At 38.9% G+C, this 15,918-nt stretch overlaps 1 protein-coding gene across 1 annotated transcript; it reads left to right on the top strand.

The window, feature by feature from the left end:
- The first annotated feature begins 6,500 nt into the window (after window positions 1–6,500).
- mafk (v-maf avian musculoaponeurotic fibrosarcoma oncogene homolog K) lies at window positions 6,501–13,862 on the top strand. The gene is made up of 4 exons (XM_053338900.1): window positions 6,501–6,669; window positions 7,277–7,294; window positions 13,249–13,325; window positions 13,425–13,862. The coding sequence occupies exons 1-4, from the start codon at window positions 6,501–6,503 to the stop codon at window positions 13,860–13,862; spliced, it is 702 nt and encodes a 233-aa protein (XP_053194875.1).
- Window positions 13,863–15,918: the final 2,056 nt, after the last annotated feature.

Below are 15,918 nucleotides of genomic sequence, written 5' to 3'. Positions count from 1 at the left end.
TCTTCTTCTCTGTTTTTAAAAGATGTTCACTTACAATCATTAAAGCTCACACCGCCATCTAGTGTCAGTGGGTGTCATATGGTGACGTCATCGCTTGACTCAACGCTGCTATTTCTTTTTCTTTTTTTATGTGTAGGGTGGTTAGGGTATGTGACACTTTTTGCAAGTCTGTCCACCATATTTACATATGATATGAATCCAATACATTACATCAACACTTAATATCATTATGAAATTACTGAGATGTTTCCTTGTTAAATCAGAAGACAATATTTAGATACTGTACTCAAAAGGAAAATGGCAATTAAATTAATGTTCCTCTATGTTCCTCTATGTCTCTATATTCACATGTGTAATATTAAACAATATAACATACACAGTTTACATATACTAGTTAGCTTTCAAGAGATAAATGCACTGGAGCCTACTTGTCCCACATTAGTCAATGTCCCATATTATCCTAATCCACTCTAACGCCAGAAAGAAAAAGTAATTTATTATCCAGTTTTAGCCTATTATTCATCCTGATAAAATGCTCCACCTAACACACACACACTAAGGGTTGGGAAAAGGTTACTTTGGAAACATAATGGTTACAGATTACTAGTTAGTTACCCTATTTAAAATGTAGTAAGTAAAATAACTATTTCAAATATGTAATCAAAGTAATGTAACTTATTACATTTGATTATTTTTTGATTACTTTTCTAATTATTTAACAAATGTTTTCAACTATTGGGGTAGTGTATCCTTTATGCCCACCAAATCTAAGTTCAGATCATTTCTTTTAAAGCAAGATGTATTGCTCATTTGAAAATGTATTCTTTAGTTCATGTAGATTATGGAATATAAAATAAATATATTTTATGAAAAACGTCAAAATTCTGGCATGGGTTTAATTGCTACTGTGACACCATTTAAGCACATGTGTGCTCCCAATAAATCCACATTTATTTACAAAATTAAAAAAATATTGATTTCAAAGAATTAATAACAGCAATATATGTATTCAGTAACATGTTAAATTTAAAAACTAGGAAAAAACCCTCCTGAGGATAACATTTTTAAAGGTCTGACTTCAGATGTAACCCTCTTTGTTATCATAAATATTTATATCATCAGTAACTGTAATTTAATTACACATTTGTTCTCAGTAACTGTAATGACTGTTACATGTATTTGTATTTAAATTGTGTAACGCTGTTACATGTAACTTGTTACTCCCCAACACTACTGCTAACACACACACAGTCGTGATTAAAAATACATGTAAATGAAGTTATCTCTGTGCATCAAGGGACATACCACACATACCAAGCTATAAAGATAATCTCAAGCTATTAATAAACTGAACTATAGTTGCACTGTTATTACAATTTCAAAGCTTTCAAAGCAGAGTCAGTCCAAGATTGAAATAAATATTTAAAGTATAGCCTACAACCACTTACTGAACCATAACATCAGGGGCTTGCAATACCAAGGTCCTGTCAGCAGACGTCACTGTGACTGTATCAAATAATTTTTGCCATCTCAGTCATTGTTACCACAGTCACCTCTATGTATGTGCATTGTGCTTACATCAGCCTCAGACTGGTCTAGTATTGTGCCTGAAATGAGAAAAATCATCCCTGTTTCCTGCAGCCAAACTTTCTTACTTTCTTATGTGCCTTTTGGCCTATAGCATCTCATACATATACAAGAGCAAAAATATGTTAAAAGAAAAAATGGTACAAGTCTGAATGCTTGACCCCTACACTGAGGGGATTTGGTTGCTCTGGGGACATTTGGCTGGCATGGTTCGGGTCCACTTGTCTCCTTAGAGGGATGAGTCACTGCAAATCAATACAAAGTTGTTCTGCGTGCTCACCTTTATCCTATGATGAAACATTTATATCCTGAGAGTGTTAACTTCAAGGGTGACAATGCACCTATCTGTAGGGCACAATGAGTCACTGAAAGGTTTGATGAGTATGAAAATGATGTGAATCATATGTAATGGCCTTTGCAGTCACCAGATGTCGACGCAGTGGAACACTTATGGGATATTTTGGTCCGATGTGTTAGATCGCCCTCTCCACCATTATATTAAGACACTTTATATTGGTTTTTTCCTTTAATTTGTCACCCATCTGTATAGTACAGCTAATTCAGTTGCCTAGAAAAGCAAACTAGACAAATCCCACTAATCTAACACAGGGTGGCAGCAGTCTACATTTTACCACACAAAAATGTCCCCATTTTCTCAAATGTGCAATGTGCATGTTTATACTCTCCAGAACAGAATTTTATCATTGTATAAATACATAAACATCTTTGAAAACCTAACAAAAAAAGCTTAATTCAAACAGAATTATCAGCCCTGATAGAAGTACAGCTTTTAAATTTGTCATGGACCACACACCTGAAAAGGATCAAGACAAGATAAGAATAACTTTATCATTACTTTACAGTTCAGCACTGATAACACTGAACAACACAGTGACCACAAAGCCCTTCTTCAGTGCAATGCCAAAAGGGAACAAGATCTCAGTTTTATGTCTTTCGGCAAGTTGTAAATCTTAAAACTATATGATTATGAGTTAGAAATGTACACACTAAATAATGTACATTCAATGGTTTTTGAGGGATTGTAGTATGCAGTGTTTCATCTCTACAACTTTAAAAATGAACGAAAGGAAAACACAGTTGGAACTTCAAAGCTTTGCCACCCTTAATAATGTCCATATTTAGTCCCACCCATGGTCAGTGGCAGTGATTTGTTCATTCCTTGAACATTGCTAAGCCCTGAATAGACTATCAAACATGGAAACAGGCCACTCTCTTTAACTGTGTTTCACAGAAATGTGGATGTGAACTTGTTTGTCTCCCCAAAAATAACAACACATTGATTTTGGTGAACACATTGTTTTCAGTATGGTGAATAACAGGCTGCAATGGCCTCCTACAACTGCTACCACCACTACTACTGTAACTTCACCATGTTCGTTTCCATAGCAGCTTTAACCTGCCAGCTGGTTACGTAAAGTGTTTTCATATGAAACACATTTTGGTGAAGTCAGTGGAATGTTCAGTCAATGTTCCAAATTAAATCTTGTGTCATATGGGAAGTCTGCGAAAACAATTCTCTTACTCTTGAAATTACATACGGCCCACGCTGTGCCAGAGGCAGCTGTCTAATGTGTCAGGCATTTTTCAGTCAGCTATTCCTGAACAACGCAAAAAAACATTTCATCAATCAAAGCGTGCGATAACAGTTCATCTTTTTTATCTGGTGTGATTTATTTGGCTTGTTGTTAATGCTATTACTTCAGTTTGTAAAAATATGTGTGGTCAAAATCAGCCTTTCGCTCATAAGGGAGGGAAAAAATGATCTTCTACAACAGGGGGCCTCTTTGTGCCAGATCAGATTTCTGAGTTCAACAGTCTGAGTCAGAAAGAAGCAAGATTAGGGACTGAATGTTACTTCCTGTAATCCAAAACTGCCTGTAAGTACCCGGACCCCACAGCTCGCTGATCTAACGAAAACCCTGACAAGTCTGCCGCACATGGTCCTCTGTTTTTGTTTTGTTGGATGCAGCGGGTGTATTTCAGGTCATCCATGTACATTGTTGCCAGATGGACAGTAATTGGTTGGTATGGCATTGACTGAGCAGCTGGATGCCTGACTGATCTCAAATATCACCGGTGGTCCTGCTGAGACTTTGATCAATTTTCTTTCTTTTTTGTAACTACTGGAAGATTATACAGAGAATAAACAACATACAAAAAACAGTCTTGTTTATGGTGTTTTTTGTCTGTTTGTTTGTTTATAATGTGTTTTTTTCTGTACTGTATTCTCATCTCGTTTAAACTAATATTATCCCATCTGATTTCTTATTTCTTATGTAATCTTCACATTTTATCTCTATTGTATTGTAATGTAACCTTTCTTTATCTCTAATATGATGTAATCTAATTGCAGCTATATCTACCTACTGTACATGTAACGTAATCTAATGGTGCTCTCATTCCACCTCACCAAATCACTAATCTCATTTCATTTCATCCTATTTTATAATCTAATTTTTGATTTAATGTAATATAATCTAATTTTTATTTTAATATATATAATATAATTTTTTTTATCTTTAATATAACCTCATGTCCTTTGAGCTCATTCAATTACATCTCATCTCACCTCCCATCACATTGTATTTATAGTATAATCCAATTTTATATCATTTAATCTCATCTCTTCATAGAATTCTGGCTTGTTATGTTACCTTGAAATTATACCCCTTCCCAATAAAGCCCCTATGAAAAAAAGGCAATTTAGCACCTGGATGGATATGTAACATTAACACATAACCAAAAACATGAACAAAACAACCAAAAAGCCAAATGGGACAATTTGGCAAGTTGCTTCAGCAACCAACCTGGCCACCAAATGAATGGTTCAACATAAAAATATGGTCTAAGTTGGGAACATCTGGAGGCTCTATAATACAGTAGCCTCTCTTTGCATCTGAGCATCAAATGATGCCTGACTTTACACATTACAGGAAGGCTACACAAAGGAAATGGTGTTTTGTTGCATGTGGTCAGCATCATGAGGCCAGTACACGCAGCAGGTTACTCATCTGATGAAGTTTATGTTCTTTGTAATCAAAACATGCTTGGGCGCAGATGAAAGTATCAGGCACACCATCTCTAGTAAATCAATTGATACCACGTGTGGTTCAGAGGAAGAGGTTGATCTGTTGAGTCACTAGCCATAAAGCATGACAGTAACCAAAATCAACACTAACATGCATTTTTGGCACAAAGCCCAACCAGAGGAGATGAAATCTAAGGAGTTAGTCATTTTTGCTGGAAGTCGGCTCTTGTGAATTGTGTGATAGAATAGTCCCCCTTTGACTCAGAATAGTCAATATTCAGCTTCACTTGTCAGATGTCAATGCAAAGTAAGTAAAATCCTCCACACAATAAAAAGACCAAGTGTTCGACCTTTTTTTCCCTTTTGGCCTGAAGAGTCACACTGGAAAAAAACTGACAACATTTAATGTCATCACAAGTTACACTTTATCTAAAGGTCAAAATGACATCATGCATATGATACAGTGTATGTGCCACATTTGTGAGTCTGTTTCCTCTTTTGTCTCTCTAGTGGCTAAACATAGCCCCATTAAACAGACCCATCATGGAAAAAAAAGATTCAATAATGAAGTTGCGTTTGGCCTGAAAAGGACAGATAAAAAGCTTGAACTCTTAAACTGTAAGTCCTACAATGAATAAGTTCACATTGTTGTTTGTCTACATAGCTGGTAAATTCACCATAACAGTTTATTATGATGGAATTTCTGATAATTGCATTTTTATTTTTGTAAATTCAGTGTTTATTGCATCTACCAACTGCTGGGTTTAAAAATGGATATGACTCTTTGTGAAAGTGACCACAGTTCATATCTAATTTCATCAGCCCTGTTGCTCAGGACATCCACATGCAGATGGTTAACTTTTCCATGCATGCTTTATGAAGATGATGACATCTGTGGTCTACATTGGGTGATTAATTTTGAGACACGGTTTTACATCTCGTAAATCCTGTACACACAACATGTCAGGGATGGACTATTTTATATATATATATTTTATAAAGATCTACCTCAGACATTTGTAAGAAATGAGAAAGTATGAAAATTCCACATAAACATTTCAGTCTTTAGAAATCTGATGTGATTCATATCGGTCAAGTCAGCAGAAAAAAAAGTGACTTTTCCTCTTCTTTTTAGTCTTGTTTGAACTGTGCAGCCCGCAGTGTTTATAGTGTAAACACTTTGCATCTGTTTTTAACAGGTACCACAGTCTGAAGCAGCCTCCAGAGCTTCTGATATCTAACAAACGAACAGGGAAACCCATACGAGAGTGCAGTCCTTAAAAGGCTCCTGACTTCACATATTTACATTCAGTACTTAATTACCCAGAATAACCTGTGACGTTACTGGCAGCAGTGCAGTTAAAATAAGAGAAATCCTGTGACTGCTGGGCTACTACACCGCATACTTTCCTCAGGAATGGAATGTTGCTGCTCTCAAGTCAGACGGAGGGAGGAGGTCAGTGCTTTTTTCCCCCCAAGTTAATGCACATTTTTGAATACCTTGTAGTTTAGAAGTGATCACAGAGACTTTGCTTATAAGAGGAGGGGGTGCTCAGCAGCCAGAGAGATGATTCATTTTGGAACTAAAGCTTTTATTTTTATTGAGTATTTCCTTCTTGGCTAATATTGACCACATTCATTCTGACTTTGTACAGATTCGTTTTGTAAAGTAAGCAAAAGCAGTCGCCAGCAGTAGACTATCTATTTTCTATTTCTGGCTCCCCCACCACCACCACCACCACCCTCCCCTCCCTCCGCCCGACCCCCCTTCCCAGACTGACGTCAGCAGAAAGTTATTTTCATGAATGGAGGGGGCGGTCACGAGGAATTGGTGACGTGAGTGCTTGCGGAAGCAGAGCGTGGAATGTTGGTACATTGTTGTTGTTTTGTAGTTAATTTAGTACGAGGATACACCGCTGCCCGTCTGCTGCTGGACGCGAACTACCAACTGTGTCAAGTTACCCCGTCTCTTGTATCGGAAATCTACTCCGCCAGTTTTTACGCATTCCGGGTCCACACAGATATCCACAGAGGTGAGGTTGGTTGTTGTTAGTTTTTTTTTTTTTTTTTTTTTTTTTTTTTTGGGAAGATGTTTTGACATTCCTTTCTAAATTGCTCAAGCTCTCACGGTGACACAGACTATCGGCGCATGCAGACACGCTCATGTTGATGATACTCGACCCCTCACGTAGGATAACTTTTAATTATTTTTGTTTATAAAAGCTGATGTTGACTTTTTTTTTTTTTTTAAAGTTAGGATAGTTTTAGTAGTGCGGACGCGTGTTGTGTTGTGTTGGAGTAACTTAAGGCAATGTTACAGAAAGTGGTTCATAGCTTGTTATATTCACTTATAGCCAAGGAATTGAGGAGAAATACTTTAAATACTTAGAAATACTAGAATTTAAAATGACTTCTTATTTTGTTTACTTTCTCTGTTTACTTATTTGCTGAATTGTAGAATTGTTGAATCAGCCAGGTAATTTCAAAAATGTATTGAAACAGGTTCATTGTGATGAGTTTTCAGCTATGGGATTACTCTTTTTAAAATGAGAATATTTTTTCAGTCTATGTCGAGCACAAAAAAGTGAACATGTAGACATATTTAAAACATTTCATGACAAACCTAAAGTATTTGACATTATTTTGCCGATTGTTGCTGTTACAATACGTCGTTATATATTCCAGCGCGCCACAAAACCGTGATTATTATAAGACAGAAATAGTGACTTGTGTTTGCCCGGGTTTGTTTATAGACGCGCTATTTTCTGTTACAAGAGTAGGTTTTCGCAGAAAATGGAAGTGAAACAAACTGACTAGCCTGTTGAATGTCATATAATACATTTTCATATCCCCTTTCATTCTGGGGGCTCATGTTGTAAAAGTCAACATAGGCTTTAAATATAGTATATAGCAATAATGCAAAATACCAGCCTACATTTGACATTGGGGAAAAAAACACGTGGTCTGCATTTTAGACATGTGGGACAAAGGGCACAATGTGAAGTTAGACCACCAGGGTTGGCCGGCCTACACAGGAGAAACAAGCAGGAGGAGCGCATATTTCCACAAACAATAAATCACTCCAAGAATAAAAGCCTTTATCTTATCTCTCTGTTTAGGTATCTTGATCATTCATCATTTCAGGACTTGGGTAAAGATAACTGTGTCTTAAGAATACAACAAAATAAGTTTTAAAAAAAGAAGCTTTTTAAAAAAATAAATAATTATCTTATAATAACATTTTTTACTTGAGAATCTAAATCCAGAATGATTTGTATGTCCATATTTTTGGTTGTAACTACATCACTGGATACTTGATGTCAGCCCTTTGTCTTTTATTGAAATGGACTTGTGACCTTTTTATGGCCAATGTTTTGATTCTATGGAAAATATGTGTATTTGAGTAACTCCTTCCATTTAGATAATAATAATGATAATACTAATAATAATACTAATACTAATAATAATTACTTTATTTGGTCACAGATTTTTATTTGGGAGCCTTGTTTTGAATCACTGTTGTTTCTGTGGGTGCACAGTGTCTGCTGCTTCCAGAGAGGCAGTGGGAGTGGGTGCTCTCCTCTGTCATGAGGTTAACATGTGGTTCAATCACCAAAGTGATGATGTCCTCTTTGGATGCAGAAGTAAGCGGGTGGCTGACTCATTTCACCACCACTAATAGTCTGGCAGTGACGAAGCAGATTGGGAGAAATTCCCCTGATGACACAGGATATAGTTTAAGTGTAATATACTATTTTTCATTTTGCCGGTGTTGATGGATGAAAGAGGCGTACATGCAAAACACTTTTGTGGTGAAGTATTGTGAAAGTGAAATAGTTGTGGTTAGGGATGCGATGACTCACAGGGAACACGTTAGCTATGATGTGTTTTGATCCTCTTACTGGAAAAAAGATGTCGACTTTTGCTTATTGACTCTGGAAGCAAGGGATTTTATACACAGCTGAACATGCCAAACTGAGTGTATACAGGCAATAGTAGATGAATGTGTGAACAGGCCTGTGGTGGGTCCATCTAAAGTGACTCCTTGACATTTATATAGAGTCCTGACTCCTCACTCTGATTCACAGTGATTTGCATCCCGCTTTTTTGTCAGAATGACTGGATCTCAATCCTGTTGCTCTCGCCCTCAATATGGTCAGAGGTGTGGCAAGTGTCAAGTTTACTTATTTATTTATTTTGTGGGACTGTGTTATTGGGAGTTCCTTGTTGGGGATGACTTGCTGATTCAAAGATCTTTTTCCTTGGCAACTTCCTGATTCCACTGTGACTCAAATTACATGTTGGCAGCAATACAAACAAACACGTTATGGCTCTGCAACATTCAAAATGCATGCTTTGCAGTTACATCCCGTCTGTCCCTGTGCCTCAGCTAGCTGTTTTGAAAGAGAAGCATGGAATTTGGATCAAACATTAGGGAGAAGCATTGGATTATTATGAATATTATTCTCAACAGAGGAGCTTTGCTTTGGTTTGGTATGTCGTATTTGAAAATGAGAGATATGATGTAATGCTATATCATTTTTGTGCAAGCAGAATATCTATATTTCTCCTATTACTGTTATTAAATAAGAGGATAGGCAGGTCCTTTTTTTGCATTCTTGTCATATCTTTGAATCCCAGTGTCCCTAGTCTTAGCTCAGATATTCGGCGAGTTCTCCTCCCTTTCCGTGGAAAAGTTCCGGTGGTCATGCCAACCATTTCCAAGGTTCTCTGTACTTTTCCTTCCTCCCCGCGAAACAACGGGATTTTCCAGGAAACGTCAGATCGGGAGGGTGTGATTCCCTGCCGCTGGTCGTCGCTTTTACCAGTAAACAGCATGACTCACTGCTCAGCTATGCTCTCCATTTCCTTCACATAATATCCCACCAAATGTGCTGCGCTGGAGAAAGAGCAGAGCAGAGTGCAGTGCTCCCCATGCAGTCTGTAGAAAAAGCTCTCCTCCTCCCTGAGAAAAATGCAAGAAAAGCAAGAGCGTGTATCTGTCTGTCAAGAACAGCAACAAGTCTAATTTCTGCTCAATATTTACCAAAAGTGAAAAAATATAAAAGAACAACAAAGAGTCCAGACTAGCCTAGTCTGCATTTATCATGAGAGCATGAGCGCACAAGTCTTTGATATGCTGTTTATTTTAGACTGGGCCCCACAGTTACCTGCTGTAATTGAAGTATGTCCTTGAACTTGACCAGATGCCTGACATTGAAAACATAAACATATGGCATCAGTGAACAAATGGCAGAAAAGTTTTGTACAAATGGCACAAAACTGACTTTGTTGTGTTGAATTCAGACTTCTCCTAATTCTGTGTTTTACAAAACTTCTGAAGAAATACTTTTGAAATAGCCCTGAAAGGGTCAGTTCATCTTCCTAGTGATGTGTACACTCACTGTAGCAGGTTTTACGAGAAAACATTCTGCTTTCCACAAATGGGACACCGGCTAAACAAACAAGCAAAGCCTGACATGTGTGTGCAGTGTTTGTAATAGACAGCCACGCAATTACTCTAATTTCATTCCTTTGTATTTCTTATCTACATCTTTGTGACAGTTTATCAGTCAAGCTCTGCCATAAATGGGTGATTACATTGTTGCTGAGTAAGTAGTACATGTTTGAGCAATGAAATCTGAGAATGGTAAGAAAATGAAATGAAAGATACACCATCATGTCTCTCACTAAGAAAGGTGTTTGGGCTCCTGACTTCCACACATGTGCACACAGGCTGTGTTCGATTTGTTTGGGCAAGTGAAAGATGTGAGACACTTTTGAATTCCAGACATTTTGTGAATTTTGTAGCCTCTGTTTTACAAGTGGGATCATATGAACTCCACCCCCACAGCCGAGTGCATCGCAGGACATATTCAGACTGCATGTTCCCTCTCCAGTGAAGATTTGCATGTGAGAGTTTGCACATGTGTGTTCACTCAGGAATGTGGTTTTGTTCTCTACCCGCCATCTGTGGCTTTTCTTCGAGGTATTTTCCCAGACTCCCTTTCTTAGTATTGTGAAAACCTTGTTTTTTAACTGTACTGAGAATCCCTGATCTGTTGTGAAATATGCCTGTCACGTTTGTATGACCAAATAACAAAGAGTGGATTTGTTGTAATGTAATATAATTGCAGTTTTTTCTTCTGAAGAAACTTGGGCATCTTGATGAGGACAACCTTGTCTCTCTGCCGGGTTGCAAAAACATAAGCACATGCCTAAAGAATTTCAGGGAAACAATCTGGCCTCTAGGTTCAAGCTGGAGGCCTCTTGTATAAAGAGAGGGAGGCCCCACACCACTTTTCCATGATCTTTGCAAGGAATATACCCAGGGACCCCCGCTGACGCAATACCACTTAAATCAGACACTTAAGGCCAACTCGCTGTCAGGGAATGTTACATGTTAGCTCTTCTCATCTTTATTTGATGTCTCCGAAATAAACAATTACGCAATCCATTGCTCCACAATGTGTAATATGAATGAGGGACATCAGAGACAGTAAAGTTTATGTAGCTCTGGGTTAAGCTGTTTGGTGTATTTGTCGCCTGTTTCTTCATTTGTTGTTCTTTTTTCTTCCAAGTTAGGATTCTTTGTGGTTCGTCTGTTTGTGACAAAAACACTGAAATACATTCTGCAGACTGTGATGTTGAATTTAAGCTATTATAAGAACAATGGCTATGTTTGGGTTCCTATAAAGACAAAAAGCAGTTGTTGGTTTTTTTTCATTTTCTGTGCACTATTATTTTCATCAGTCAGCATCAGAAAATGAACAATTGCCTGTATCAGTCTCATTGGAGATAATTATAATGTGAAAAAAAGATTAACATCTCAGAAAAAACAGCCACACCCAGATTACTTTCTTCCATGAAAAGCTGCTGCTAACAGGACTGCAGAGAATATTTGCCCTCTTACTGAGGTATCACTTATCGCAAGCTCACTTAAATTGTTTAGTTGGCAGAAATTTGTGTCAGCACTGTGGGCTAAATATATCCACCAGAGTTAAATAAGGGCATAGAGCAGCTCAGGAAAGCCCAGCGTAAGAGGATCCAACCAGCGAGACGCAGCCCTAAATCGATAGAGTACATTGTCTCATAGCAAAAATACACCAGTGACTATAAAGGAAACTATTTCTCTGTGACACTCTATCTCCAGGAATGTTCCACATGCGTATCTGCTGCCCTGTAAAGTTCAGCATAACTGTAAATGTTATGCTGATGTGATGGTCTGTTTTAATGTCTGTGATGAGGAGGCAGAGTGGTGTGGACTGACTGAAAAAATAAAATCAGCATGAGACTGGATGAAGGGGAAGCAACAGGATAAAGAGGAAGATTATTGCCAAATTGGGGAATTTTGTACATGGGTTGCATTTAAGTTATCAGCACAAGTTAGCAAGGGTATGTGCTTCTTATTTGTACTATGTATAGGATCTGTTGCGGTTATGAATGAGCCTTGTTTACCCTTTTGGTGACCATGTGACTCACACTCCCACACCCATTGGCAGGGCGTTTCCATGGTAGCAGTCGAGCATGGAACAGTGCACTCGTGTAGTCAGCCTGGTCTGCAGGTCCTGAAATGGAGCCTTGGGGGATGTGTGCCTCTCACAGGATCACAGCTCAGCGCTCTTCGCTTTTTTTGGCCATGGCAGCAGTCTGGAAAGCATGTGCCTCACTGTAATGAGCGCAGGGAGGCTTTTTCTAAAAACTGCCCTGGCAAAAATCGCTTAGGCAAGAGAGCTCAAATGCAAAGTTCTACGAAGAGAGGGAGAGAGGTTGCCTGTTTCTAATCTGGCCTGGTCTAGTGAACTACATTGCCAGGGCCCTCCTCCTGCAACAAGTAAATATATAGGTGCTCCCCAAGGCTGGTGTTTGATGGGGTCATGCTGCCCTCTGCTGGCATCTATGGCACTAACATGTAAACACAAATATTGACACATGACGTCACTGAGGAATGTTGTTGTGATGTCTGTACAGTGAATTTATGGGGTGGAGTGCAAATGCAAGGTGTTTAGCTCCCACATCACACTCAGTGCCTGCAGTATACAATAATGTGCTTAGGTGGAAGAAGTATTCACACCTGTTACTCAAGTAAAAACATAAATTTAAAAATACTGCATTATAAATAAAAGTCCTGTTTTCTTAAGTATTCTTCGCAAAAGCAAAAATGCTCATTATGCAGCAGAAAGGCCCTTTCTATCTTTGAGAGAGAACAAATTTCAGTTGAAAACCAGCGTTGTGAGGACATTTTGGCCAGTTCTCTCAACTTCTAACAGCAATTTGAGTGTTAAGACTTGGTTTGAAGGTTAATGGTAGAACTGGGTTTCGGTTCAGTGTAGGGTAAGAGTTGGGTTTAGGCTTTTAGCTGTGATGGTTAAGGTTAGGGTAAGGGGCTTGTGAAAACATTATGTCAGCATTATGTGAGTGTCCTTACAAGGATATAAAGATCATTTGAAACAATGCAGAGTATTCTATAAATGTGATCACATGTTGTGTAAAGTTAAAGTGGAGTAGAAGTATAAAGTAGTATTGAATGGAAATACTCAAGTAAAGACTAATACTTGAGAAAATGTATACTTTTTAATATGTAGTGTTTGACTTTTTTTCACTTCTTAAAGTGTCTTCTGCAAGATTCTGGCCAGTTGCCTGCATGCAGGGAATGACGACTAATTTCAAGACGAGCAAAGCTTTAAAGGTAAATATGAGATGCAGCTCAGATTTATGGACTCAGCATCCAGACATTGGTGCTGCTGGTGCTGTTCTTCATCCACTGATCATGTCTCATGTCCCGCAGGTCAAGAAGGAGACGGGCGAGAATGCCCCGGCGCTCAGCGACGATGAACTGGTGGCCATGTCTGTGCGGGAGCTCAACCAGCACCTGCGTGGGCTGACCAAGGAGGATGTCGTGCGGTTGAAGCAGCGGCGACGGACCCTGAAGAACCGGGGCTACGCCGCCAGCTGCCGCATTAAACGCGTCACCCAAAAGGAGGAGCTGGAGAGACAAAAGACAGAGCTACAGCATGAGGTGGACAAGCTGGCCCGCGAGAATGCTAGCATGAGATTGGAATTGGATGCCCTCCGAGCCAAGTATGAGGCCCTGCAGTGTTTTGCCCGGACTGTGACCCGCGGGCCCCTCTCGCCAGGAAAGGTGGCCACAACGAGTGTCATCACCATCGTCAAGTCTGCCAACCACAACAACTCCAGCCCAACCCCGTTTTCAGCTCAATCCTAGTGTTGATAGGACTGGGCTCTCCTTCTCTTGCCTGGTCCTACCTGGTTCTGACCCAGCCTGAACCCACTCATCCTGTACTGAGAGGAAGCTCAGTAGTTAGACTGGTGGGATGGAATGGGGTGGCAAGCTCTATGTGATGTTATGCTGCATTCACAACTCTGTCTCCCTCCTTCTGTCTCTCTTACACAACCTACATTGTCTGTGCACTGTGCAAAGCTGGCTCCCCGACCCCCGGCACCGGCAGGGTACTGGGCCTCTGTGACCTCCATGACTGATAGCAGAGATTTGCTTTTACTCCAGTGTGGAAAAAAAGTATTTGACATGCCTTACTGTGGCAGCACTGGCCTAGGACAGCTCTTATGCTTATTGCTATTAAGCATAAAACAATTTGAATAGTACGTATGTGACAGTGGAAGCACATATTAACAAGTGTGTCTCAATGTAATTTGAGCCTTTGAAACCGTTGCCTTAAAAGGATCTATGAAATTATTTTTTAATTCTCAGATGCAGTTCAACAGATTGAGGTGTTCTCTTTCCAGCTTTAAGGTCAGGTGGACACCTTTTTTACAGCCACAGTCACCAGTAGTCTCTAACCAGATGCCTTTAATAGCCAGCCAAACACAACAGCAGATGTTTTCACTGATTAGTTCCTCTTCAGGTTTGGAAAGGTCTGAACAGTAAAAATCACCCAGTGTTGTGTTTGGTTGGAGTGAAAACCTGTATAAATGTGGCTCTCTTTGTTTGCTGTTTGTGGAGCAGTGCACTATGCAGTTCATAACAGACCTATTTTACGTTAAAAGGCTCCACTAGCGATACACTATTGTTTTTATTTCAGTCTACTTGGAGGTAGGTCACGTCAAATACAGTATTTGCCAGAGAACAGTAGTCAACACACTTCAGTAATGGCTTCTATACATTCAGTGAGTGTGGCCTTAATTTGTAGTTTTGAAGTAACTTAAAAACTTTAAAAGCTCCTTCATTAAGCCCGAAGTCTTTGCTGGGATATATTGACTCCACTTCTAAAATACAATTAGGGAGGATAGTTTGTGCTTTTTTCTCTTATATTGGCAAACATGTAAAGATGAATATACCCAGTCTTTAGTGGTAGATCAGTTTTTAAAAAAGGCATTTCCATTGCATCTTATGTTTGGTGTCATGATAGCTTAGCCATTGAATGCTTTCCTTGTAAGTATTGGCCAGAAAAGCTGTTCAGTTTGTCAGGTGGTGCTGAAAAGTGTTTGTCCAAAAAACTTTTTTCAGTCCTTTAAAAAAAAAAAAGTTATCTATGTTGTCTATGACATTGGAAGCAGTTGGGAATATGATACATCTTTTTAGCTTTTGACTCAACAAATTAACCACAATTTCTGTTTCAAAAATCCTAAAAGCTCAATTGTTTTCAATTGATCTGAAAGACTCTAATTAAATTGGTACATTATCATTTGACTTTGGAAGGTTTTGAGCCAGATTTGTTTGGTTTCAGGTGTAATATTGCTTATTATATAGCACTTAGGAGGAAACTGTACATTTACAGTATAAAAGAAGATGTGGCAAAGATTCAGAGGGCTAACAGAAGTTATTATTGAATTTCTGAAGTTACTGAGGCTTAATTGCATGATGATTGAGTGTGGTATGACCACTTACTGCAAGGTCAAGCTTAATGTAACTAAGTATAGCACACTTTCTGATATGTATATCACAGCACTTATTGGGTTATGTTTTGCCTCTTTCCTTTATATATGCCACTCTTTGGTAGGTAATCCATATTGGATATAGTGAAAATGGGAGAGGTCCTTACAAGTGAAATGCAGTTCAGCTTACTACCTGTATATTACAGATTCAGTTTTTACTTTTTATCATGAGAGAAGAAACTATAAAGCTCCCACTGCCTCCTCCATTGTCACTTTACATTGGGAACTCCGTCCAAATAGAAATCATTCCTACTGCTGGGTCACGAGAAGTGCTGCTGCCGGTGTTGGTAACTCTGAAACAGTAGCTATTTACTTTGCTTTTGACACACTCTTCTGCAAGAGAACTCCTGACACCCATCTCTAGAAAC

Source organism: Scomber japonicus, chromosome 18 (genome assembly GCF_027409825.1).
Source record: "Scomber japonicus isolate fScoJap1 chromosome 18, fScoJap1.pri, whole genome shotgun sequence".
Lineage (NCBI taxonomy): Eukaryota > Metazoa > Chordata > Actinopteri > Scombriformes > Scombridae > Scomber > Scomber japonicus.
This window is presented reverse-complemented; position numbering and strand designations above follow the sequence as displayed.